This window comes from Vollenhovia emeryi, unplaced genomic scaffold (genome assembly GCF_000949405.1).
Source record: "Vollenhovia emeryi isolate VEMERY1.0 unplaced genomic scaffold, V.emery_V1.0 DF939151.1, whole genome shotgun sequence".
In the NCBI taxonomy this organism is placed as follows: Eukaryota; Metazoa; Arthropoda; class Insecta; order Hymenoptera; family Formicidae; genus Vollenhovia; species Vollenhovia emeryi.
The window spans coordinates 1649527-1676436 of NW_011967215.1; the positions used below are offsets into that span (position 1 = coordinate 1649527).

General features: G+C 42.3%; 4 protein-coding genes across 5 annotated transcripts; 2 read left to right on the top strand and 2 right to left on the bottom strand.

Moving 5' to 3' along the window:
• Window positions 1-376: 376 nt before the first annotated feature.
• On the top strand, window positions 377-3797 carry LOC105565538 (DDB1- and CUL4-associated factor 7). Its single transcript, XM_012018819.1, has 4 exons — window positions 377-784; window positions 929-1202; window positions 1851-2403; window positions 2672-3797. Exons 2-4 carry the CDS (start codon window positions 950-952, stop codon window positions 2904-2906), a joined length of 1041 nt encoding a protein of 346 aa, XP_011874209.1. The 5' UTR covers window positions 377-784; window positions 929-949; the 3' UTR covers window positions 2907-3797.
• Window positions 3798-5079: 1282 nt separating this feature from the next.
• Window positions 5080-16183, bottom strand: LOC105565539 (transmembrane protein 205). Its single transcript, XM_012018820.1, has 4 exons — window positions 15568-16183; window positions 5820-6016; window positions 5579-5742; window positions 5080-5434 (listed from the first exon to the last, which is right to left on the bottom strand). The coding sequence occupies exons 1-4, from the start codon at window positions 15855-15857 to the stop codon at window positions 5147-5149; spliced, it is 939 nt and encodes a 312-aa protein (XP_011874210.1). The 5' UTR covers window positions 15858-16183; the 3' UTR covers window positions 5080-5146.
• A 1163-nt stretch (window positions 16184-17346) lies between these two features.
• Window positions 17347-21972, bottom strand: LOC105565540 (adiponectin receptor protein). 2 transcript variants are annotated; one of them, XM_012018821.1, is made up of 7 exons: window positions 21789-21972; window positions 20827-21105; window positions 20467-20565; window positions 20157-20328; window positions 19168-19565; window positions 18907-19071; window positions 17347-18824 (listed from the first exon to the last, which is right to left on the bottom strand). In XM_012018821.1, exons 2-7 carry the CDS (start codon window positions 21073-21075, stop codon window positions 18690-18692), a joined length of 1218 nt encoding a protein of 405 aa, XP_011874211.1. In that variant the 5' UTR covers window positions 21076-21105; window positions 21789-21972; the 3' UTR covers window positions 17347-18689. The 2 variants fall into 2 exon arrangements, with proteins under 2 accessions (XP_011874211.1, XP_011874212.1); XM_012018822.1 differs by lacking the exon at window positions 21789-21972 and adding an exon at window positions 21311-21401.
• Window positions 21973-23677: 1705 nt separating this feature from the next.
• Window positions 23678-25630, top strand: LOC105565541 (DTW domain-containing protein 1). Its single transcript, XM_012018823.1, has 4 exons — window positions 23678-24039; window positions 24116-24256; window positions 24482-24680; window positions 24778-25630. Exons 1-4 carry the CDS (start codon window positions 23812-23814, stop codon window positions 25152-25154), a joined length of 945 nt encoding a protein of 314 aa, XP_011874213.1. The 5' UTR covers window positions 23678-23811; the 3' UTR covers window positions 25155-25630.
• The last annotated feature ends 1280 nt before the right edge of the window (window positions 25631-26910 follow it).

A 26910-nucleotide genomic window follows, 5' to 3' on the forward strand; every position in this document is an offset into this window, starting at 1 on the left:
GTCAATTTTCGAGATTCACGATTTTCGCGATTTGAAGTTTGAAATTCTCGGAATTTCAATTCTTGGAAATGCTGAAAAATTCTAGGAATTTAGATAGTGTCACCTCTTTGCCGATCATGTTCTCCTGATACTTTGCCAGTTTTTTTTTAGATTCTCGATTGTGTTTTCTGGGAAAAACGGAATAAATCCGATCTATGGTGTTTTCTAGAATTTCGATTATTTCCATGGTATATACCATGAAGTCTGTATAAAGAGACCAAACTAGGCTTGATACATCACCAAACGTGGGCCGATATTATTGCAAAATTTTCAATTAAAATTTTTCCACTTGTAGCGTTGGCGTCGCACAAATGATTCCGCTAGAAAGAACAGACCCATAATCTTATTCGTCGGTGGATAAATCGATCCTGCGGAGTGCACAGTGTGTAGTGTTTACGGCGTTTGCTAGACGCTTTGCACAGTAAAACGGCCTGTTTTATATGGAATTCGGTATATTTTTCCTGCGTAGAGAAAGCTGCGGCTAATTCGAGAATTGTAAAACGAACTCTGTAGATCTCATCTTGTAGTCGGCTGCATCTTCCAACCGGCCATCATTTAATATTTGCAGCGTCAGCCACGCGGTTCTGGAGCTTTCCTCGTTTAGTCTTCCGCGGTGACGAGTCGTTTGTGTCTTTTACTCTAGACAATCTTGTTTCCCCCAGCGATATGACGGACGCGGAGATTTAAGTGTTCCGGCAAACAGATTACTCTTGGCTTACATTTTCCTACAACATACAGTTTTTAGGTTAGTCCACAAGTTTTCTCATTGATTGGCTCGAGAGGCTTTCATTTAATAAATTTTACGTCTCATAAAAAAGGAATGTAATTTTCGTCGTGTTAAATGTTTCTCTGAACTTGTTAAATTGATGTCAAACGATTCTTGACGCAGCAGGAATATCAAGCCACGATTATGGCTATGCATAACGTACCACCGAAACGAAAGGAAATCTACAAGTACGAGGCGCCATGGCCGTTGTACAGCATGAACTGGTCGGTGAGGCCCGACAAGAGGTTTCGTCTGGCGTTGGGGAGCTTCGTGGAGGAGTACAACAATAAAGTACAAATCGTTTCGCTGGACGAAGAAACGTCCGAGTTTAGCGCTAAAAGTACATTCGACCATCCTTATCCGACTACGAAGATCATGTGGATACCGGACAGCAAAGGTAGGCTTGTTACTTCCATGTCTGTTTCTACCATAGTGTGCTTTCCAGCAAGGGACACAGACTGACACAGTGCAATATAGAGAATCGTTTTATCCTCGTTTGATAATGGCAAACGACAAAGATAAAACGATTCACTGTGCTACAGTGTCGCTTGTGTACGTTGCTGAAAAGCACCCAAAGCTACACTACCATACACCGACTTCATGCCACCACACATACAACTTTTTTCTCATCGATTAGACCAAAACAATGTTGGATGCGCAGAAGGGATCAGCGCAAGACAAAACGAATAACGGAGTAGACCTTTTAGTTATACCGTGGTTTCTACAAGCGCTCATTAACTTTAATCCCGGTTTAACTTACTTTTTTATATGTAGAAAGAAGAGAGTGGCAATGCGAGCCTCAAAATGAACGCAACTCGGTTCTCACGATATAGAAACAAAATTTCTCTTTAATAGCATAAAGAGCTTCGAGCCTTTTTTGGGTCTGCCTCCAGTAAAACTCGTTTAATTTGCTACTTTTTATCTTTTTCCAATTCCTGAAACTAGAAAAGTAAGTTAAACCAAGATCAAAGTTAATCCGCATCGGTAGAAATGGACGTAAATCATACAGATATGCAATGACGAGATCAATCAATACTTGTCCCAGGTCACTTTGCCGATCTCCTCGCCACGTCTGGCGATTATTTGAGGGTGTGGCGCGCCGCAGAGCCCGAGACTCGGCTGGAGTGCGTCCTGAACAACAACAAGAACTCTGACTTCTGCGCGCCGCTCACGTCCTTCGACTGGAACGAGGTGGATCCGAATCTAATCGGGACTTCCAGCATAGACACCACCTGCACCATTTGGGGACTGGAGACGGGGCAGGTTTTGGGCCGAGTGAACATGGTTACCGGCCACGTCAAGACGCAGCTGATCGCGCACGACAAGGAAGTGTACGATATCGCGTTCAGCCGTGCCGGAGGTGGCCGCGACATGTTCGCCTCCGTCGGCGCCGATGGATCCGTCAGGATGTTCGATCTGCGACACTTGGAGCATTCGACGATAATATACGAGGACCCGCAGCATACTCCGCTGTTACGATTAGCGTGGAACAAGCAGGATCCCAATTATCTCGCCACCGTGGCGATGGACGCGTGCGAAGTTATCATTCTGGACGTTCGCGTGCCGTGCACGCCGGTCGCAAGATTGAACAATCATAGGTCAGTGTAAGACAGTTTGACATTAACTACTAGCTTGCAGTCACGATTATTATTTATAGATATCACTTATTAATTTAATTTAACTGGCTACTTACACCTATGCCTGGTCCTAAACGGCCTCTTTAATTTCTAATTGATTTTATGTCTTAAAGGACCTAAGTTAAAATTGTAGTATTAATATTAGAACGCGTATGGAACGATATTATTTGTTGTGCTGTGGACTGTTTTAACGGGTTTCCTGGATTAAATTATCTCCTTTCGGTTACAGAGCCAGCGTTAATGGAATAGCCTGGGCCCCGCATTCGTCCTGTCACATCTGCACAGCCGGCGACGATCATCAAGCTTTAATATGGGATATACAGCAAATGCCAAGAGCGATAGAGGACCCTATACTGGCTTACACCGCCGCGGAAGGCGAGGTCAATCAGATTCAGTGGGGCGCCACGCAGCCTGATTGGATAGCCATTTGTTACAACAAAGCTGCCGAGATTCTTCGGGTATAAATGTCTTCTCTGTCGAAACGCATTTATTTTATCTCGAGACGTTCGAATAGATGTTACTGAGTGGGTCTCTTTTTTTTATCATTAACATAAGAGAAATGTGCGTCTTGTCCTGAAAACAGTAACTATAAAACGTTTCATTTGATGCGTTTCACGACTGTATATATGTTTATAAAAATATTAATAAGAAACTTGATATTAGGAATCTTATTTCCCATGATTATGGATACTTAAATTACATTAATATACGATTAATTAGATGTCAATCACTTTAAATTAGGTATAGTCATGAAAACAAGTTACAGCTATTATAGCAATCAGATTGGATCTCTTTAGGTTTTAGATTGTAGCATTAATTAATTGTTTATTAATTTATAGAACGTAATCATGTGATTATGATTTTTAGTATGTAATGTACAGGTTTTTATATATATGTAAACTTTTTATATATGAAAATATAATACATTGACATCATACATACATGCCAAATGTACTATGACGATTATATTGTCGTTGATAGAAATATTAAACTTGCAATTTAATTTATACGATCTGTCATGTAATATTTATTGACATGTTAAGATGTATATTACGTAAATACTCGATTAGAGTCGGTATTTATGGGAAGGTATATCAATAATTAATAAGACTAAAAATTATAGAAAAAGATTACATGCTCATATATTGTTATATGAGGTATCGTATAATTTACAAGTGTTAAGTGAGCAGAATGTGATTATTTACAGTAATGAATGTGTGTGTAGGAAACCGTAATTCAGTCAATATAAAATAAATCATTCCTTCATTTTTCATCGAGATTGATATCACTGCTACATTTGTGTCTACACGATCTTTTGTTATTGTGCAACCTCAATAAACATCTCTGATACAGAATAGATGTACTTTTATTGCGTCCAATGTAATAATAACGATCTTAAAATCGTGAGGCAATTGCATCTGAAATATTCTGGAAACAAATTCTAATTATTATTAAGCCACGGCTCTCCACCGTAGGATACTTTGATCTAATTTTTAGTACATTCTTTATGCAAGAGTTTAGCCGTTATCGCGCCGACATAATGATAGAAATGCGCTCCGGCAAAAATTCATGCCTTGAAACTTACAAGATAAAAAATATACGTATAAAAACATTTCATGTGTTTATCCTAAGTCGTACAAATACAAAGTGAATCGATATATTTTCATATGAGATATATATATTATTTACATAGAAGCATCGACCACTTCGTGCGCCGATAAATAAATTATATACACGCAATCTCTAGACATTCTCACAAATTACATGCACGCGTTTCGCACTACGTTCAGCAATAATTTACACAGCACTACAACGACTTGTAAGCAGATCATATTTGTGAGAAATGGTCTTTTACCTTCTCCCCGGCTCAACTCCCTTCCGCTCGGCTGGGCCAGCTCTGAGGATAAGTCACGGCGTGACTTACGTCATGCAAATAATATCCCAAGTAGAACAAGTTAATCACAAAAACGTCAATGTGATATTAATGATGAATTTTACGTCATAAAATGATCGACGTCAAGATTTACTTTGCAATGACTGATTTATGACATGCTGTTTTATGATATTCGTAATGTGTATAATAAAATATATTATTACAGATTACATGATCAGTCATATATTATATGTTTACCTCATATTACTTCAATTTATTTTTAATGTATAATATTTAATTAACTTTGCTTTGTAAAACAAGATCATTTTTACAACATTTTGATATCTTAATGATGTCACAAATAGGTGCTCTCGGTGGACTATTTTGACGTCATGATGCATAAAAAATGATGTCATCTTGATGTTTTCATGACTAATATGTTCTACTTGGGATGCCTATTACGTTGTTCTGAATGCTTGCTCTATTTTAATAGAGTAAGTTCAGATCTCTAATACAAGGTACGCTAACAGACCTCGATTTCCTAAAGGTTTAAATTGAAATTCAAGGCAGCTGCACTGAAAGACTCGTTATACAGTCTAACTTGTTGCAAGTAACTTTAATGGCAGGAAAAATCACATCTTGCACCACCAAGACTGAATATTCCGGTGCATTTTTCAGATTTCCATTACCACGGTACGAGACACGTACTAATGTAAAACTACTACTAACGCCTTCTTTTTCAAAATTATTTCCTAATTTCCATGTTCGAGGACTTGTTTGAGCTCGCCGACTAACACGCGTGTAAATCCGACGACCGAAAACCAATTGCTCTTACAAGGCACACAATTTGCTCGCTATATAATAGAGATGAAGTACCGTGCACGCCATAGTGAGCATATTTCCCATGGCTATGCACACGTGCACTCGGCGGAACGCTCGGTGGATCTTCAGGTAATGCGTACAATTTTTGAGCGGTCCAGGGTTGTGACGGCCTATCTCGTTGCCGACGCCCGCCGCGCGTTCGAAGTTGATTTTCTGCACGATCAGCTGGAGAAGCGGAGGTGTCAGGTAGAGGCGTATCAGCAGCTCCAAGAAAAAGGCCCCGGACATTGCACCAACCTGCGGCATAACACAAGTTTCAGCTTGTCCGAGAATCTTTTATTAAATTTATTTAGATAAAATAAGAATTGAGCTTCGGTGAAAAAAAGTCAGATTATCTCACTTGATTCAATGTCAACTATTGCGAGCTTCTTTCCCACATACCTGAACGGCGATCTCAGTGTCCCACGTATGCGTCGGATGACGCTTGACAAATATGAGGAGCGTGATGAGACTGAGGCACGCGTTAATCGTGAAGTACCTCGGAAACAGAACGCGCTGGACCTCGCCGAATGCGTGCCGCGGCAGCGCAAAGTATAAGGACAGGCCTGCAAATAAATCATATTATTTCAGAGAAAGTCAGTTTGAATCGATTGGAGAACAAAGTGAAGCGAGGGATACGTACCCGATACGAAAGTCATCCAGATCTGAGCACCAAAATGTACGACGAAGGATGCGAGATAAATGAAGGACATTATTCTCGAGTAAGGGGATTGATTGGAGACCTGTGCCCTCCCCTTGAACGGAAAGAGAACCGACGTCACGAACAAGACAGCGGCGATCGTGATAACGTGTGCGGGTTGCGTCGTGTAAAAGAGGATCCTGCAAAACGACAAGTACAGACACGATAAGTTTTCGCCTGCCGATTACGCGGGGACAACTTTACGGGGATGTCAATTGCAAAACATCGCGGACTGATAATTTACACTTAATTATATAATTTATCGCCGTGCGCGACTGATAATTTACACTCCGGCCGACGTCAGATCTCTTCTCGCGAACAGGCTTATCGCCGCGGCGCTGGAAAATTCGAGCTGATAAATCTAATGTAATTTTTGCGAGATACGCGCGATATCTCGCAGCGCGAGGAAACTGCCGTATTAGGTAATTCGCAGACTGCCTTCACGTGTGGATTCATATGCGCGGCCTGGCGATATCAACGACCGGTTCAATTTTCGTCACGTGCGGCTCTGCGTTAAGTAATCCCCGCGGCGCGCCTCAATTAGCGCTGATTTATGCGTGGCGTGACGTCAAAGCCGAATAAATCTGCCGGGAGGCCGGAGGCGCCTGGCGGTGCTCTAACTCCTTCGTAATCGCGATATCGCGATTGACATCTGTACCTCGCTCCAAATTTCGAGCGGAATAATTTCACATATAAAACATTGCGTAACGCGTAATCTCTTTCCTGTAATTATGATACATTTGTTATCATCGACTGGACGCGACGCGAGATAAAGTTAAAGAGAAAGAGATAGAGCGGTTATTTCGAGAACGTTACACGTGAGCGCGAGACATCGGGAGGAATATAATTATTGTCATTTGTATTCCGCGTGAGACGCGAATGTTAAAAAGACGCCGTGGGAAGCTGGAGAATGCGTTATTAAATTTCATCAGGCGCTTCCCGCTGGGGATGCAAACGCACTGCCTGCGGCATATTAAAGACGAAAGGGAAATAATTCCTTTGCATGTCACATGAGCGTGCGCGCGCGTGCGTGACCCTTTCTCGAAATTCTCCGAAGTGTCTCGCAGGGTTTATGAAGGATGGACACTGGAAGCACGAGAACGTACCCCGCGTCTTTCTGCAGCAAGTCGAGAACGTGCGTTTCCGATCGATTTAAATTCCTTATACAAAAGGCGAGAAACTTATTCAAATTAATTCTATTTGCTTTGCAGGCCGGGGCAGCTGCTTGTCCCGTTGCAAGAATTAACGCGTGACTTAATGCAGGTACAACCGCGCTCAGTTTAGCGTGACGAGGCACGAAATTATCTTAATCGTCCCCGCTTGTTCGTCAAATTTTTACAACAAACAAATAATTACGTGTCCTCCACGGCACGAGACTCTTTATGCTCGCCGTTCAATGATCGACGAGGGGGCACTTGCGAAATTTTCAGACGCGAGTCGTAGGGAGGCTCGATGATGCCACGCGTCGTTGTATAAACAACCTTGTATAATCTTTGCCGACGTGTAATTTGCGCAATTGCGTCAATAGTGCGCGTGACAGAGAGAGAGAGAGAGACGTTCCCGCAAGGAGAAAACTTACTTCTCTCTCATTAACCAGATAAGAAAAAGCCGCCCGTCCCAGTGAGGAATGATTCGTCGATCGACGTCGATCATTTCTCACTGGGGTGGACCAAGCCGCGTCTCATCCTTGGGCTAGAGACCCCGTAATTAGAGACTGGCCATAAGAGTTCATCAAATTCCCGCGAATGATAGAGAAACATAGGCTGTCTCACTCTTCTACGATCGTAGAAGCCTATGTTTCTCTCTCACTCGTAGGAGTTTGACGGACTTTGACGGACTCTTATGGCCAGTCTCTGATTACAGGGTCTCTACCTTGGGCTAATTTCGCATTCGCGAAATAAAATGACGAGGGGTGCCGGGAGAAATTTGTCCTGGCGACTTGCTCTCGATTGACTCGACGATAAGGAACATCTGTGACAATAAGGCGTGCGTGATCGCACTGATCGCCAATCCCCTTCAAGCGTCGATTAATCACCGCGAGGTCAGCCAGAAGTCATCGGCACGGGCGACTTGCGGCGCGAGTCTTTTTGTACATACATACGCGCAGCTGCCGCCTCGAGATTGCAAAATCGAAATTTCGACACGAACGGGTGCGCGCGAGGCGCACAATTTTTGCCCACGTGAGCACTTTGCGTCACGTCTAAACCCCGTCGGAGAAGGTCGACGAACATCTTTGTTTCTTGGATGTCACCATTTTTTTTGGCACCGCGCGTGATAAGCGCGCGATATAATATATTTTTGAAATGTACGATGCAGACGTCCCGACGATACGGAGACTTGATTAGCGATTAATAAGATTTATTTGTGCAGATTGCGCGAAAATTCGCAATACGCTGCAACGGGTATATTCCGTGAATCTGAAAACCTTCCACGGCAAATCTATTTCCCCGTTATTCCTCCATTCTAAAATTACGTGGAATTTTGTCCCTTTATTTCATTTTACGTAAATGCGTATCTTCCTATTTCAGATAATGCGCGTGTATTCGCAATGGATTACATTCGACTTTCCGCTTTTTGTCGAAAAAAATAGGAAGAAGAGAAAGAAGCCAGCGAGTTAACTTCATTTTCTTTCTATTTCCGCTTTCTCTACCTTTTTTCCTATTTTTAATTTCCTCGATGGGAGGAAAGAGGCTCTTTCCTCCATTTATCATCCACTCTCGTGAACAGAGGAACCGCGAAAGGGAGAGTCGAGGGTCAGGTCCGGATACGCGGCCGTAATTCGACGTGCTGTGAACCTATGCGTGTGCGACGAGCATTCGCGTGTAGGTGCATCGGGCATTATCAAGCGGCACTGGGAAACGTGCGAGCAGGCACGCACGACCCGCTGTTCGGATCGCGGCCGCGAATGATCCGCAAAATCAGTCCACTTTGATTTTATTAATGACGCGAGGCTGATACGCTCGAGCGAATCTCTATTGCACACGTCCGGTCCCGCCGTTTTATCTCTGCATTAAATATCGTCGCGTTAATCCCGACGTGCAACTGGATCCTAAACAAATTTTTGTCGCCCGATTTTTTGCGTGGGTACTCTGGGATAAAAAGGCAGTTAGCAACCCATTTTGGGGCCCACAATTAGTAATCGATTTATTTGAATTGTTCGTAACTCTAATCTTTTACGAATTTTACCCCGCGTAACGAAAAATCGCAATTAGCTATTCTATCTATATCCAAGATTTGTCAAAATTTTTCCCAGAGTACTCTGATGGAAACTCGACTCTGGGAAAAATTTTGACCGTTTTTTTTGTAGTTAAGCAACTCAACATTTCGGTTAGTGCTTCGTAAGTGAAAATTATCTTTGCGTTACTGAATATCGACAGAACTAATTGAGAGAATTGATTGGTATTACGTAAAAATCTTGGATATAGATAGAATAGCTAATTGCGATTTTTAGTTACGCGGGGTAAATTCGTAAAAGATTAGAGTCACGAACAATCCAAATAATTCGATTACTAATTGTGGGCCCCAAAATGGGTTGCTAACTGTCTTTTTGGTCCCACAGTAGAGTGTTACGAATAATTCAAATAATTCGACTATTAATTGTGGGCCCCAAAATGGGTTGCTGTCTTTTTTCCCAGAGTAATGCATATTAAATTAATAATAAATACATTAAATTAATTTTGACGCAACAAATTAAAGCAGCGTCGAAACGGAGAGGAGGAAAATATAAAGCGTCGCCAACGATTGAAAATGCATACCGTTGAGGGTATTCAAATAGGACTTTTAATTAAGGATTCGATAAATAAATGAATCATGGATGAAGAAGTGGAATAAACGATGGCCCGACGAACCGAGTAGTTTGCGCATAAAGAACAAAAGCGGCAAGAGCTGCCCCGTGACGCCGGGTGTTAATGGAAACGCCGGCCGCGCGGTGTAACGGGACCGCTCGGGCAAAACGAGCAAAATCGCGTAGTCAAGCTTCATTTGCAGACTCTTTGAAGATGCGAAAGGTGTGTCCAGCTTGGCGAACTGCCAGCCAACTGCGAGGTGGCAAATAGAACGCATGTCGGGCACATCCTGCGGCAGAAGTCCCCTCTAAACTCTCGCGTTAGAGCGATATTTCTATAAAAAGAGATCCTTGAGGTCTGCTGGTCGCGCGTCATCGATTATCAAAAACGATCGGCTATTACTAATACGCTGATAATATCTACTCCGCTAATTAGGCCCGCGCGTAGAAACTCGAGCAGAAACTGATTCGACACGGTTTCGTTTTACCGGTGATTCATCTTGAACACTGGTGAACAGAATGCCTGCGACAATTTTTTTAAGGGTTTAAGAATGTGCATTTAGATCCAGGGTTACGTTCCAAAATCTTCTTCTCCGAGGAACATTTTACTCGACGGCCATTACGAAACCATTTCGAGCGTTTCCGCTCTATTTCTCGAGTACAACTTTCCTCAGAAAATGTTTTGGAACGTAAACCTGAGTCTAAATGCGCGTTTCTGAACTCATTTAAAAAAAAAACGTGTTACAATCATTCTGTCCATCACTGTACAGTCTTTTTTAGGCTACGTTCCAAATTCTTCTTCTCCGAGGACTATTTTACTCGATGGCCATTCCGAAACCATTTCGAGCGTTTCCGATCTATTTCTCGAGTAAAATTTTCCTCGTAGAAAATGTTTTGGAATATAAACCAGGGGGTCAATTCCGTATCTTGCAACACACAGTGAAAATGCTAAAAGCGAGCGGCTTTGTCTCTTCTTAAAGGGACAGTTAGAAAGAGACAAGGCCACTCACTTTTGGCATTTTCACTATAGTGCAAGATACAGAATTGGCCACCCGAATCTAAATGCACGTTCCTAAACTCGTTTAAAAGAAGGGTGTTGCAGCCATTCGGTCACTGTACACGATGCCCGCAGTGTCCTATCTTCGTGTTACGACAATGCGAAATTTACGATGCGTCGCGAAAAATTTAATTTTAAATATATAAATGCATAAGTCGAAGAAATATATAAATAACGGCGCGATCTCTCTTCTTTGATCGGCCGACCGTCGTCCGTGCGCTGAAGCAGCGTCAGCGCGACCGTTTCGCGAAAGTAATTATTAGAGAAAATTAAGCAATTTCGAGGCTGCAGCCTCGAGACGCTCGAATAATCGATCAACGGGCCGGGGCGTTTAATAAAGAACGGTCCCTCGACGAGATACTGCCCCGCGCCTTTGTGTCACGAACGAGTTCCTGCGGTCGCCTGGGGCACCCGGAGCCTGTAATTATATCCTTTTTATTGGAGTCGTGTTGCCGGGGCCCGAGAATGCGCACGTATGCAATTCCAGCGGGCGAGAGGAAGTCCATTATCTTCCATTATGCTTGTGCAAACAAGAATTATCGACGCCTCGCGCGCGAAAAGCGCACGCATTACGCTTGCCGCCGTGGATGATAATTTGCGCGACGCAACGATTAACGTAATGAAGCGCCCGGCGAGAAACTCGATCCGCTACTATAAATTACATCTGGATTGCCCAATAGAAATCGCGTAACCGCGTCCCCGCGTCGAATTACATCCTTATCTTTGTAATAAAATATGTAGTTTTATTGGAGCAGCTCGAGCCCGAAATATTCGCCGGTCCAGACTGCAACCATCTTCCGGATGGAAAAGAGGCTCGTTCAACGTGCACGGAGAGAATTTTCTCTTAAAATTTACCCTGAAATTCATGTAATCGTGGGACAGCGTGGAATTTTCAACAACTTTATGAGAGTATTTTTTAATAATAAAATGTGTGGTAAAGTTTCAAAAACTCATAAGATTCTCCGAAACGCCATGTCCCACGATTATATGATTTTCGGGATAAATTTTGAGAGAAAATTCTCTCCGTGTGCTATTTACAAAGATACAATTCTATCCGTTACAGATGCAAGATATATTGGGTCATCCCGCGGTTAATGCGGCTCTTTGGAGATACCCATTGAAACGCAACCAAAAACAAAACTATGACATTTTAATTTCGACCCGAAATATACTTTCCATTATTATTTACGACCTCAGCTCGGTCCTAAATTTTCCACTCCCCGGCGCCGAGAGTCTTTCGGTTTCGCGAGCTGAGGAATAAATCAGGCCTGCCTTTTACACCGCATTATTTATGGCACGGCCCGATAAAAGGGGATACCTGGGGGACGATAAATATCCTGAGGGAGTGCGGAACGCGACGAAAAAGGAGATTGACGAATCCCCTCCGCGCGGATGGGGACGAGTTGGGAAAAAAGCTGGAGTTCGCCGCTCGCGCGTCCTTCGCAAGGCTGTGCACATTGTTCCGTTCTCTATCTTCCGAGAGAATGTGCGATTACGCGACACGGACGCAGTCATCGGCCTGTAGTCTCTCGCACGAGACGCGCCGTAGACACATAATCGTTACTTGAACGGCTAATTATGGACGCCTGGTGTTAACGCACGGGACAATTGCGGCGATCGACCACAGATCATGGATTTGCCCGGTCACGCAGACCCTCTCCTTCACGAAACTCGATTAAGAAATAAGCCCGCGACGGAATTGTTGAAGCGTCACGTTATCAGTGCGCCTATCTTTCGGTATCTTTCCGAATGAAAGATGATTTGTCGGGAGGCCCGTAAAACTTTTCCATTTCTTTAAAGACGCGCCGTTGAAACTCTGGCAGTTCCAAAAATATCTGGGAAGGAGGGAAAGAGCGCAAGAACGACCTCGGGGAAAAAACCACTTAGCCACGACATTAGCAAAAACTTCCGACGAAGATAATATGCTACGTGCAACTTTACATTTAGATTTTCTGTATAAAAATAGAAATATCTCCAACTAAGTTTTAAGTTCTGAAAAGATGCGTACAAGAATGTGAAAGAATCGGAGCGTTTATAATCGTCCAAGGGGATTTTTTTTTTAAATCGACCAAACTGGCAAAATTAATGTTTATTTTAGTCACACATCAATTTCGCCAGTTTGGTCGATTTTTTAAAACATTCCCCTTGGCTGATTACCACTGGCGACAGAAAGCTACTCAAATTGTTGTTTATAATAGTTTTTTTGCAGCGTGTCAAGACTAATCTGATCTCTTTTCAATGGATACGTCATGTCTCATTTGGTCTGGAAGATTAAAACGGATACGTCAACACCTTGATCCTCTTATCGATAACGAAACTTCTTTTTGCGCGCATACAGTCAATCGAGCATTGTCGTAATAAGTTAATAACTAATGGAAATAGACGGCAGACGCGCGTCGACGTAAGACAGATAAACCGTGCAAATGAAAAAGAAGCACACGGATGTTATAAGTGCGTCATAGATAGTGTGTGAAAAATTTATCGCGTAAACGCGGAAGACTTTCGACCTACACGTCATCTCGGCTTATAACATCCGTCTGCGATTGTGGATTTTTATCCGGAATTCAATGAAAAACGTCCCAGGATACAGACGCGATGCAACTCGACGACGAGTGATTTTTGACATTCTAGCGCGATGATCTATTTCGATAAAACTGAAAAATACACTCGACTGCGGTTATTGCTTTTAGATATCAAAAGTCGAGATTCTTATATCAGAATTAATTAAATCTTATCGTACTTAAATGTGCGCCGAACATCTGTGATTGTTAGGGCGACAATAGCGTGATATGTAAATAACATCCGATTTTTTAAAGCTGCTTTTGCATCTGTCTTGTAGAGGAGACTTAGGCCCGGTTTCACCCAACGTCGTGTAACTTTTATCTTATTGTTAGTTGAATTCGTGTTTGTCTCTTTCTAAAGTAACAGTTGGAAAGAGACAAAGAACGAAGTAAACTAAGCTTAAAGTTAAACAACGTCGGTGAAACCGAGCCTTAGGGCCTGAGCAGAACGGCCGTCTTATACTCTTGAAACAATGTTTTATGTTGCAAGTCCTTGTCTTAAAGTAACGCACGACGCCATTCTGCTCAGGTCCTTATCGTGCGTTACTTAAGCCACAGGCATAGTTCACACCGATTGTTTGATAGTAAATAACTAGTAAATGGACTTAGTCATTTCAGCCGATCGGCGCAATTTGATACGCGTATCAAACGATCGGCGTAAACCAGGCTAAAGACTTAAACACAAAACTGTCTCAAACGCAGTCAGTTTGCTAAGATTCTTAAGGATCGCGCGATTATTTCATCTCTAGACACACCTAGGAATCTGGAGAACTGACTTTCCGCGTGGAGATAGTTGTGGGAAAAGAAATTAATTGCCAATCAAAGCCGCGTCTTGCGTCCCAAACCGCGGCGAACCTTTGCTCCCCGAGCAAAGGAGGCTTCTTTATCGCCGAAATTTTCGACAGCATCGCCGCGAGATCGTTCATTAAAGTTGAAGTTATTACGTCACGAGGACTCGATTATACAGCAATCTTCCGCGGAGCATCGTAGCAAACGTTACTTACGGAGAAACCGTGCGCGGCGAAACGTACAGAGATCGTTTCTATGTGTTGTGAACGTCGCACATATTGTTCGCGTTCGTCGATACGCGTGTCGAGTAACAAGTGTAACGAGAACAGGCTATCGTGGAACGATCATTCAAACTGCAAGAACGTCGCGTACGCGAAGACACTGCGTGTACCGAGTTCTTGCAAATCGCGACGAGCGCATGGTGGATTATGCTTCGCTACGGGAACCTCCCGAGAGCAGGCCTGGTAACGCGCCGCAAACGTAGGTCCCTCGTAGCTTCTTCAAGACCTGCGAATGATTTAAATACACAAGTTTCTCGCTTGTGAAATTAGCGAGAAGAATCCGCCGTAGAAAGCTACCTTTTGGAAGGAACCAGTAACCTCCCAGGAATGTCTTACTCTTTCTCTTTCTCTCTCTCTCTCTCTATATATATGTATACATACTCAGCAAACACAGAACATTGAAACAACGTTGCTACAATATTGCGCAATGTTCTATGTTTGCTGGGTATCTATCTATATATATGTAGAGGAAGGTCCAAGGCTCAAAAATCAGGTACTGAGACAGGGAGAGTCTGTCCCTGGTAAAACAACAGGCACTCGCCGACACGCCTGGCGCTAAATTCCTGAATTCGTCCGCAAGAGAAACGTACGCGCGAATTCTGCTCCTGCAGAAAAGTTGCAAGTCGACTGACTAAAAGACCATGCGATAACCAATCAACTTGCAAAAGTAGAATCTAGTCCCTGGCAAGCGTTATAGCGTTTAGGACCTCCTTTACCAATCACGGTTAATCGACAGTTAAAATTTGCAGGGTGCTAACAGAAAATAGCGGTGAAAGTGATTATCCGTCATCTCTACGGCACCCTGTAAATTTTGACCGTCGGCCAATCCAGCCGAGGTTGGTGAAAGAGGTCCTTACATGCCAGCATGCCCCCCTGCCCCCCCCCCCAGAAAAACCATGTCGACAGGCGTACTCCTGGAAGAGGCCTACGTCCAGGAGTGGACTGAGATAGTAGATAGTAGGAAGCTAGGAAATCCGCGAGACCTTCGCGCGGACCCCAGGAGCTCACCGTTTCGCCTAGCCGACTCCGCCGAGCCCAGGGATTCGCCGTCGCGGAACCTGCGGTGGAAGAGAGCGAAGCAGAATAGATGAGACGAGAGGCAAAGAGAGAGGATCGCGACGGGATCCTCGTCTTCGTAAGAGAGAAGAAAAACCGCCACCCTTCTCCAGGTCAATTCACACGCTGGAAAACCACGGCGGAGGGGACCGTTTGTACTCACTTGAACGCCTTGGAGCGGCGTGCGACCTCGTAGCACGCGGACACCTTCTTCAGCAGCAGACTGTAGTGATTGGTGCTGGCCATCAGGACGTCGTCGGCGAGATCGGGCAGGTAGAGCGCGTCCTCGTCCGCTTGCGCCCGCCGACGCTGATGCTGCTCCTTCTCCAGCATCTCCTCGTAGAGCTTCATGTACTTCTCCCTGGCGCGGGACGTCTTGCCACACTGCTTCGAGCTGACGGTGCTCGGTGCGAGCGGCTCACTGGTCTCGTTACCCAACGTGCGTACACACATGACGTATCGCTGATGATCTGCTTGAGATATCGTGGAGCGATAATCGAGCTATCTCCTCTGACCTCCACTTCTGATCCTCGACTGGAGAACGACTGTTCTTCGAGCTGGACCAGGACGACGGAGACCTCCTCGCGCTGTCCTGTCGTGTCGTCGACTGACCGTGTTCGCAACAGTCGGTCGTTCCTCGCGATGGGGGTGGCCGCCAGTCGCGTCGAGAGGGAGAGCGAGCAGAGGAGAAAATTTCGACGGCCGCAGCCCGCTGGTCTCTTCTTTCGCCTCCGTCGTAGAGTGCGCTACGCACTCGATATCGCTTCAACTTTTATGTCCGAACTCCCGTTCCCTCCTCCGTGACCCCCGTCGACGCGACCGCGACGAGGCGAGTCGTTTCCCCCTCGCGGAAGAGGAGGGCCAGGCCTCAACGGGTGTACCTCTCGCCCGGAAACTCCGCGATGGATTCTCCGCAATGACACGCTCCGAATCCTGGAAAGCACACACGTCAAATATTAATTCGTGACTTCCCACTTTTCGCTGTATATTATATTGTTACAATGCACAGCGATAGCGTAATGCTGGATAACAGTTGTAATAATGAAAATATTTTTACTTTTGTCAGCGCGCGTCTCTGTATGTGCAGCGGCTCCGCTCTAAAATGAAACTGATAATGCATTTGTGTAGACTCGCCTCTTTGTTTCGCAAATATTTAGATAAAATATTAGAGAATTGCAATACGCGCCTTCCGATACAAGAAAGGCGATTTAAAGTGAGAGGTAAACCGCTTTACGTCTCGCGAATCACGTTCCCCCAATTTGAAACGACTTGCGTCCATTTCTAACGTAGATTAACTTGGTCTCGGTTTCACTTACGTTTTAATCTATTTCTAATTCGAAGAATTGGAAAAAGAGACGGCAAGTAAGTTAAACCGGTTTCCTCATTCATAGAACAGGTTGCGAACCTTTAAAGTTGACCTGCGTTGACAGAAATGACAAGACATTGTTCGAACTCCGATGAGTTAGTGATTAATTTATCAATAATTAACTTATCAAATATTTTAATTGTGGCTATTTCGTAACTTCTCTCAATACCGTCCTCCTCCTGCTGTAGTGACGAGATCTTCAAAGACGATAAACGTAAAAAATTAAACGCTATATACTCGGTGTACACCGAGGGGGAAACCGCTGACCAAAATCTTGTACACCAATGCCCACTAATGCCCAGTGGGCATTACTTTATCTTATTTATCTTGTTATATCTTTATAATGCCCCAGCAGGGCCTAATGCCCAAAAAATGCCTAGTAATGCCCAGTAATGTCGTAAATTTGTACACCACAATGCCCACAACGGTTTCCCCCTCAGTGTACACATTGTACATTTTTGAAGATTCGGATTCGATTTAAGAGGGAGTGGAAACCATTAGAAAATCATTAGGGATCGGGATTCGTTAGGAATGGCAATTGAGTGGTACTTTGATGTAATTAATTAAATCCCAGAATATAAGTTAGTCATGTTTAATTCAAAGATTAAACAACGTCCCACTCCCTTTCAGAGTCCTTTTATATACCAAATCTTTTTGATACATCTGATATATACATATATATACGTGTATATATATAAATATATAATCAGAATTCTATATATTAAGAACTTTGAATACGGTGTACAAATTGGAAAATGAGAAATACATTTGAAAAAATTAGATTGGTACATTACGCATTTTATATATATATACATACATATATAAAATGATAGTATATGTTAAACAAATTTCATATATTATTTTAACAATGACTTTGTTCAAAATATAGACTTTACAGTATTTATGCTACAGTATTATGCTACAAAATCGTTCATGTAGCAACGGTTGCTTCCTAAATCTTAGTCACATACGCGTTTCGTTTTCGTTGCCTATTGTCTGTATTTCGCGTCTCGCATATTATTTTAAATATATAAATTTCATATAGGAAAACAGGTAGTATTTTTATTTCTTATCAAAGCGCGCGATTCAAAATAATGCTTGGATATTTCAGTAATCCAAAACGCTCTGATTGTAACTTTTTGTAATAATAATTAATTAAAACTATTTCTGCTATTTTTACTATAACAGTAACATAGCATAATATAATGTACGGAAATAAAGAGAAAAATATAAGGAAAATGTACATAAATATCCATATAATTTTGTAAAATAATTTCCAAAATCAAAAAATAAGTAATACATGCCCATGTAAAAACTTACATTGTGTACTTCTGTCGAACTTCCATTTCATTTGTAGTATCCGAATTCGATAGATTATACAATGATATGTAGACTTTCACGTCTCATATTTAGAGAAGTTCAAGAGAACTGCAGATTGAATACTGTATTTCAATGTAGTTACACGCGCACTTAAATTTACCGCATACGTAAAGTTTTATTGATGTCGAATTCGTTTAATTGTAAAGAAATATATCAATCGCATGTGTATCAGTATACATCCAAATTGTATTATTAATTTGAAAGACAGTTCAAGTAAACTCAAGGCTATCAAACACCTTGTAATTACATAGTATCTTCAAAAAGTAACTTACAGCTCGCAATTAAATAGGTATCCTCAAAAAATAACTTGTAGCTTAAAAATTAATAATAAAATATAATAATTCAATTAAATAAACGAGCAACAAATATTCTAAAATATATTCTAACATAAATCTGAAATTAAATGTATCTATTTTACAGGTTTACCACATCTTTCAACAGCACAAATATGCTGGCGTAAGATTTAGGAATCTTTGTAGTCTTATTAGATTAATGACATATGAAAGTTATCAACAAGATGAAGGTATATGCTCGCAGATTTAAAAAGCCAACACCTGCGATGGATTTGTGCAGTCGCCTATTGTCATTCTGTGCATTGCCATTTCCGTAATGCCATGATAATGAACAAAAGCAGCTGCGATCACTAATACATGGAAGATTTGATGACTCTGAAACTATAAAATTAAATTATTAAAATATAACCTATGGATATCCAAATAGTCCGAGTCGCTGTAAATCGATTTTAACACTGCTCACCCAAATATCGAATTTTCCTGGGAAAAATCGTTCAGGTACCCTTAAAGCATAAAATAACGCGCCTAATATGTACAAACATCCCATTAGTATTAACCATCCAAGGGAGGCTTGGCTAATCGCCTTGAACCAACCTTCGGCGACGGCATAATGTACAGCTGGTATCACCTAAATACGCAACAATAATAAGTTAGATGTAATCAGATATGGAATTAAAATTTAAAGTTTTAAGATATGTGTAAACGGTTAAAAGAGATAACTCACCCCGCTAAGTCCAAAACCCATAAAAACTCCGGCTCTGAGCGGACGATATTTTGGTTCGCCAAATCGCTCCCACAATGAGACTACGATGCTGGTTATACCGAGGACAACCACCACAGACAGATAGATTAGCTTAGGTTGATAGTCGCAATAAAATCCGTAATAAAGCCATGGTACAAAACTACCCATAATAAGCATAGCTATACCACAATAATCTAGCTTGGAAAATAGCTTTCCCACGCATTCACTGTGGCAATGAACTGTGTGGAAGGCAAATGACATTCCTAGGCAAAGTATAGCACCAGCAAAGAAGGTACCAAACACCAATTTTTCCTCCAGTTGAATTTCTACAGGAGGTTGCGTTAGAAAAAATATAGCTATACCAATAAAGGCAACGCAGCCTGTAAAGAATAAAACATTTTCATGAGCGAAATCGACAACCAAAACTCACAGAATATACTTAAAACTAGAGACTCTGTAATCAGAGACTGGCCATAAGGGTTCGTCAAATTCCCGCGAATGAGAAAGAAACATAGGCTATCTCACTCTTCTACGAGTTTACGATGGTAGAACAGCCTATGTATCTCTCTCACTCGTGGAAATTTGACGAACTCTTATGGCCAATCTCTGATTACAGGGGCCACGTTCAGCGGGTACAACTGTTGAGTGAGCGCTCCACGATTTCGTAATATGATTGGCTGGATCTAAAAGTATTAACCAATCATACTGAGCGCTCGCTCAACAGTTGTGTCTGCTGAACGCGGCCAATTCAGCAGACACAACTGTTGAGTGAGCGCTCAGTATGATTGGTTAATACTTTTAGATCCAGCCAATTGTGTTAAGAAATGATTGAGCGCTCACTCAACAGTTGTGCCTGCCGACCGTGGCTAATATGTATATATATGCTTCCTTCCCCTCTCCCCCAGAGAGTAATCATCGAAACGTCTACGTGTTACTTATTGTTAATACCGTTCTAATAGAAAGCAACGTACCTAGTAAATGTGTCCAGATATTGCCGGTTTCTGTATGAATTCGAAAAATACTCCTAAAGCACGCATAAAACGAGGGCAAAGGCGGCCTGTGGCCAGCGTGCAAGAAATCGTTATCCTGCAACCATCTTGGTAGATTCCTAAAATGACACTGTTTCCATGACGCCTCCCACACCTACAAATAACATCTCCAGCTTTAAATTTGCCGATTGAATTACAATGTAGATTAATTCCGATCGCTAGCTTTCTATTATCCGGCGAAAGAGTATTCTCGCTGCAACATCGTTGTCTAGACAGCTGGGTATCCTTTTACCTTCCGAACAAATTCCTCGGCCTGCTCTGCTGCATTATGCGCTAGTGCACCTAAATCGATCTCGTCGCTCAGTACCCCCGCCTTCAACACCTCGGTCATCTGTAATATATAAACAATAGACCGTTCAACTGTTAGTTGTACGTGAATTCATGTACACCAATGCCTACTAATGCCCAGTGGGCATTCCTTACTTTATCTTTTTGTCTCTTTAGATTCTCTATCATGCCTCAGCAAGGCCAAATAACTCCCACTAATGCCCCAAAATGCCTAGTAATGCCCAGTAACGCCCGAAATATATACACCGCAATACTCTAAGTGGTTTATCTTTGCTCTTAGGGCAAGGGAAAGCGACCCACGCACCTCACAATCCAAGAGATGATCATCTTCCGGCGTCGAGGGCAACGGACACCCGACTCCGTCCTCCTCCTCCGCCAGGCAGCTCGCGTCATCGTCGTCCAACAACTCTTTAACCTCGTACAAACCAGGTATCTCGCTGTTCAGCAACACGCGGTCGCTCCACGGGATGCGATGCCGCACTCCTCCCAATTCCAGCGGTAAACTTTCCTCCTTCTCCTTGGCTTCCAGGATGACGTCTTCGTATTGCGACATGATTCAGAATAAATATGATTGACCGCTAATCTGCAAAGAGGGAAGAGTTCCAGTGGCAGGTTCTCGCTGCAAATCCCCGTTTTTCTTTCTCTCGGTACAAAAACACGTTTGAGGGCGAAAAAAGCGATTAAGGAATTCTGACAGTTATCAGGTGGCACAATTGTTGTTTTAAGCCACGTGTCAACCGAGAGACAGTGCCAAGCATAACGGATCCGCGAGTCGTCGCTGAACGGACCTTCGCCTCCGGAGAGAAGAACGACTCGACGCGACCCTCGCGTCACGGTCGCGTCTCGTCCGGCGGGAATCACGCGGGATCGAACGTCTCGCGGAAGTCGCGACCGCGCGGTGACGTTACGGCCGCTTGATAAAACGTGACCCGTTACATAAGAGGCGACAAACGCGTGCACACCGAGCATTCGCGAGTCGCGCCCCGACTTTGGACTTTAACCTCGGATATTTGCAGGTTATAGTCTCTTTCTACCGTACAGCCTGTCGCGTGCCAGACTCTTCCTCGTCGAGGTCGCGCGCGACGGGCCGAGCTCGCGGGATCGTCTCGCGGACGCTACGACGAAAAAAAAAATCCGAAAGCGTTGCACGAAGACGCGCAAAGACGCGCAACAGGCGTGAGACTCGACACTGGATGAACGACAGAACCGACGGGCACGTCCGCGCGCGCCAGCGCGAACGCGTCCGGGTCTTCGACACGTACGTACCAGTCGCACGACGACGCTGCCGCGGTATTCACATTTGCGCGTCACTGAGATTTCTTAGGTTCTCCGTTGGAGTGTACTTGCTGGGGGCCGCTCGAGAGAATTACGTTCTAGTCCGTGCCGTCAGCGCTCGCGTGTTTCGCCCGAGTAACCACACGTCTGGTCTAAAGGCCCGTGTCAGACTGCGTCAGACTGAGCGACACGGGGATCGAGGATCGCGACCCCCCGAGGATTGGAATAGATCGACAGGCTCGGGCTTTAATCTCGGTTTCGCTTATCTGTCTCTATTCCGGAGAAATAACGGTATACGAAATCGGACGCGTTTATTTTTAGAACTGGGGAAAAAAACTGGAAATAAATTATTAAGTTGAGACGAGACTGGTCGACGTTGATGAAATTCAGAGATTTCTCTTAATTTTTTAGAGGGCAGGTTAAATGTGGATTAAAGTTAATCTACATTTATGCAAGTGGACCAGTGGACGCAAGCTGTCTGATTTCCGACATGTGGATTAACTTTAATCTAGGTAATCTTATAGGTTTGACGTTTTAACCCGATAGGAAGAACGGAAGAAATCTCATAATGATCGTATTAAGATGATTCGCTAAAACGCAACGCATTTAGGGAATAAATTGTGCACGCGGTTATTTCGACATTTAGTCGCAAAACTACCCAGCGATACACTCACGTGTAACACGTATTTAAAAAAGATTTAGCATCGGACGCGTTTACCGTTGAGCCTGCTTTTATCTCGTCTCGCGTGAATTTTACTTACGAGTGTGCGACGCCTCGTAGCGGCAGCTTGTCGTAACACGACAGCAATTTGATTGCGCAAATATTTTCTGCCAAGGTGATTCGCCAAAACGCAACTGTTTTGCTGACACACCATGTGGAAATTACTAGAAATACATTGGGCAAGTATTTATCAATATTTGACGAAAGGGGGTCTCCATTTCTGCATATGTTTTCGAAATGTGTGCGCATAATTCCAGGTTTCATTCAGATTTCGTCACATAATGTTATAAATATTTTTATCGAGGAATTGATCAGCTTGCACAAATTTTTTAAACGTATTTATTGATTACAAAATATAATGCCTCTAGATGCAGAGAACACATTGTAGATCAGGCTTTAGACATGCATGCTGGGAGAGTACAAAAGCGTTGACTGGCTCCTCCCCCCCCCTCTCTCTCTCTCTCTCTCTATGTAAATTTTGTGTATGTTGCAATACACAAAAATTTTCAATAATTGGAACACTATAATTGCAGCAGCATATTCCTGAGACCAAATCAAGTAAAAAAAGTCCCGTACTACTTTTCCCTCCGACAAACAGTTATCGAGATATCATAAGGCAAACAGTGAAAAAGTTATAAATTTTCTCTTCAATATCTCAAAAAGTATTAGGCAAATAAAAAAATGTTTCGAACAAAAGTTGTTCCTGTTAATTAATATAGTTAAATAGTATAATAAACAATAGGGGGTTCCGTTTAAAAAAATGGAGGTGACCTTCACGCGACTTTCAAGCAACTATTCAAGGTCAAATTAATGACACCACCTTATGTCCCCCTTAAAGCCATACAACTTTTGCCTGAAACATTTTTCTCTACGACCGCTCCCTGTAAAGTTACGAGGGGTGATCGATTAAAATGGGACACCCTGTATATTCACGCTCTTCATTCTCTTCTCCCAGTTTTGGCAGTCTAAACTATTTTTACAGCAAAACACGCAGCATAAAACGTTATTTTAAAACTTCTGTAAATTACTTGTTTGTAATTGGAATTTAATTTCTCATTTAATCTCGAGCTGTGTGTACGCAAAATACAAATGGTCTGAGAGTTTTCGCACGATATTTCGTGCATCAGCGCGCTTGCGCAAAATGACAGCCAATCAAACTTGGGCACAACTCCACTTCGTTCGCCTTCCCGCAGTGGCTTTAAACTCCCCCCTCCTTCCCTCCTCACATATGCTCGGCACCGTGTTTTTAGGTCTGTGAAGGATACCGATACTTCGATTAATATCAAAAGCACGATGGAGCGCACCGTCGGAGAAGACGCCGACGACCTGTCGGAGCTGGAGGAGAAACAGAGGATAAGCGACGAAAACCCCTTTGCTCATTGGAAAATTGAAGATACCTCTTTGCTAAGACCTATGAGCTTAGAGCGAAGGAAGTGCGACTTCTGTCAGAAATCGCGGTTATACTTCTGCTACACCTGTTACCATCCCCTCATCCCGTGCAAGTATTATCCACGAGTGAAGGTACCGATTTGATCATGAGGCCAACCGGAATTTGCGTATGTTTCCGCATTATAATCATTCCATGCATCTCTTTCAGTTGCCAATTAAAATCGACATCATCAAGCATCCCCGCGAGATAGCTGGCAAGAGCACGGCCGTCCACGCTGCGATAATCGCGCCGGAGGACGTAAAGATCTACACGTATCCGAACTTTCCGGAGATATTGAATAAGGAAGACGTAAGAGGAAGGGCGACAATGTCCGTTTTCAGGCCCATGCGATTCTTAGGGTCAGTTTCACAAACGTCGGTTAACTGTTAAATACAGTTCAATCAACTCCCTATCCTTTTCTATTTTATTATCTGAGAAGTGACAGAATCAATTAACCTTCGGTTATCAGTTGACCGACATTTGTGAAACTGGACCTTAACGATTCGCCCTTCTTAACCTGGCAGTGTCCGTTAGACTGTTTTAGTGTTTCCTAGTAAGGATAGCTCAAAGAATCTAAGTGTCGAGGATCTTTTTACGAGAGAAGAGGGGAAATGTGACGCCTCGCAAGGACGCAGCAATAAGGCCGAGGATGCGTTCCCTATAAAAAGGGCCATTTTCATCGACAGCACTTGGCAGCAAACCAAATCGATATACAAAGACCACAGATTAAGAGGTAAATGAGGAAAGGATTCGCTTGGATTTTATTATTATTACGTGCAATTTGCTTTTGCATTGCTGTTCAACTTACTGTTTCTATTTAATCGACACAGAACTACGTTGCGTGATATTAAATGCGAGGATTTCTCAATTTTGGCGCCATCAAAAGAAGAGTCCGAGATGGTATTTAGCGACAATTGAAGCAATTCATCAATTTTTAGTGGAATTACACACGTGTGCACTTGGGGTAGAGGAGGAATATGTGAAATTCGACGGTTTGAAGGAACCAGAACGGTTGAAATTAGATTATTCGGAAAAGAAAGATATATATTTGTCTAAACTATATTGCATAACTAATAGCGAAGAGAGAATGCAGAAATACAATGGACAGTACGATAATCTTTTATACTTTTTCAAGTTGATGTATGAAATGATTCATGATATATATCCTCATCAGACATTACAAGCTTACAAGAGACCACTCAAATAACTACATCTTGTTACATTAATAAGTTCTTTCGCATTTGATTAAATGGTTTTTATGTCTGTTTTTGTAAACTATAGCATCTACTTTAAGATGTATTGTTCTCTTGTAATCGTACGGAAGTTCAATGTAACTTTATATAATCTCAAGACAGTTCTATTTAAAAATTGTCTAATTTACGTAATTGTCTAATAATTTACAAAAAGATTCTTAGCTTCCAAAAATCTACGAAGAAACATCTCCTGGATTCTCGAGAATGTGTTGTAATCTTTTCTTTTTGTAGTTAAATGGGTGATGTATCCAAAAATTAATAAAAAAATTAACAAATAAAATTATTTTTCTAGCACTGCATAGTGCATATTATGTGTCAAATATATTTTTATTTTTCTAAAATAATTTATCTAAAATAGTTTATCTAGAGAACTTTTTATACCTTAGTAAATTGTAAGCTTCAAATACATTATACATAATCGAAATTTCAATAGATCTGTCTTTAACTTTTTGCACCGTTCAACCTCCATCTTTTTTTCTCCACGAATGGTACAAGAAATTTAGTTAGAATATAGTCTATCTGTATTGTAACTTCTGTCAAAGGTGTCGTATAAAAATTACCTAGTAAACAATGATCGATATGAATTAAAAAGTATTCACTGTTTAAAATTTTTTCGGAATTATCCTTTTATAAATTTTTAGTAATTACCGTAATCAAAATGATCTCCAAAAGAATTTCTTTCATAACTCGGGAATTAAAAAACTTTCTTTTATTCTTTTTGCTATCTGGGCAAGGCTGGATAATAATATATACAAAGGTATAATCCAGTTTAGGGAGAATACTTATGTGAGTATAAAGTAAAATAAATAGTTTTCAAACTACATGTTATGTTACGTGGCTTTTAAGCAGGCAAATTAACCATTCGCAGTCGAGAATTCTCAAAACCATTTTGAAACTCTCAGCCGCGATTGGCCATTTTGCCTACTACTTCAGTCTTATGCGGGATTCACACTAAGTCCAATACCCAATATGATTGGTTTATACTTTTAGATCCAAAAAGAACCAAAAGAAAAACCAGTCATATTAGATATCGAATGTCGTACGTCGGATATCGGATCCAATCCTGCATTAGGGTCTATCCAGACCAACTTGCATAGCGCATAAACATATGCTTAAGGAATCTGACTGGGCTATAAATGCACGCATAATAAACCAATCAATTTTTTTATGCATATGCTTGCTTATGCACCTGTGCAAGTATAGATCCGAACACACGAAAAAACTTAAGCAGTAAAACCAGAGAGAAACCTGAGAGCGGCTACGCAGACGTTTTACTTGAACTCGCGCACTCGCGTAAACTACACACGGTCGGTCAGGTCGATGTCATTTTCTGGTTAACTGTTAATATGGAAGTTCCTCGATTCTCTATCCTTTTCTATATTATTATCTAAAAAAAGGACAGAGAATCGATTAAACTGTGATCAACAGTTAATTAGAAAATGAAAAATTGGGCCTAAATAGTGCAATGGGTACCTTTGGTTGTCCCGTCTTTAGAGTATGTACACTCTAAAATCAGTCAATGGATTATTACTGAAAACAGTGAATATTCACTGATTCAGTGATAATGCACTGATTGATTTTTAGAGAGTTAACTCTTCGGGGTACTTGAGCCCCTCCACCGCGACAAGGTAGTACCCGAGGAGGGGATTATCGACAAAAACTTAGTGTGGATAGACCCTAAAGGCCACGATACACGAAAAGATGGACTAT

Bases quoted from the DNA above. Each gene is read 5' to 3' on its own strand.
- LOC105565538 (XM_012018819.1), top strand. From the start codon at position 950: ATGGCTATGCATAACGTACCACCGAAACGAAAGGAAATCTACAAGTAC. The intron at 1,203-1,850 runs GTAGGCTTGTTA...TACTTGTCCCAG, and splicing joins GTGGATACCGGACAGCAAAG to GTCACTTTGCCGATCTCCTC. The intron at 2,404-2,671 runs GTCAGTGTAAGA...TTTCGGTTACAG, and splicing joins GCAAGATTGAACAATCATAG to AGCCAGCGTTAATGGAATAG.
- LOC105565539 (XM_012018820.1), bottom strand. From the start codon at position 15,857: ATGTGTGTACGCACGTTGGGTAACGAGACCAGTGAGCCGCTCGCACCG. The intron at 6,017-15,567 runs GTGAGTACAAAC...GTCGTTTTGCAG, and splicing joins CGCCGCTCCAAGGCGTTCAA to GATCCTCTTTTACACGACGC. The intron at 5,435-5,578 runs GTATGTGGGAAA...GTTATGCCGCAG, and splicing joins ACACTGAGATCGCCGTTCAG to GTTGGTGCAATGTCCGGGGC.
- LOC105565540 (XM_012018821.1), bottom strand. From the start codon at position 21,075: ATGTCGCAATACGAAGACGTCATCCTGGAAGCCAAGGAGAAGGAGGAA. The intron at 20,329-20,466 runs GTAAAAGGATAC...TGTTATTTGTAG, and splicing joins CCGAGGAATTTGTTCGGAAG to GTGTGGGAGGCGTCATGGAA. The intron at 19,072-19,167 runs GTGAGTTATCTC...TTGCGTATTTAG, and splicing joins TGGGTTTTGGACTTAGCGGG to GTGATACCAGCTGTACATTA.
- LOC105565541 (XM_012018823.1), top strand. From the start codon at position 23,812: ATGGAGCGCACCGTCGGAGAAGACGCCGACGACCTGTCGGAGCTGGAG. The intron at 24,040-24,115 runs GTACCGATTTGA...CATCTCTTTCAG, and splicing joins AGTATTATCCACGAGTGAAG to TTGCCAATTAAAATCGACAT. The intron at 24,681-24,777 runs GTAAATGAGGAA...TAATCGACACAG, and splicing joins CAAAGACCACAGATTAAGAG to AACTACGTTGCGTGATATTA.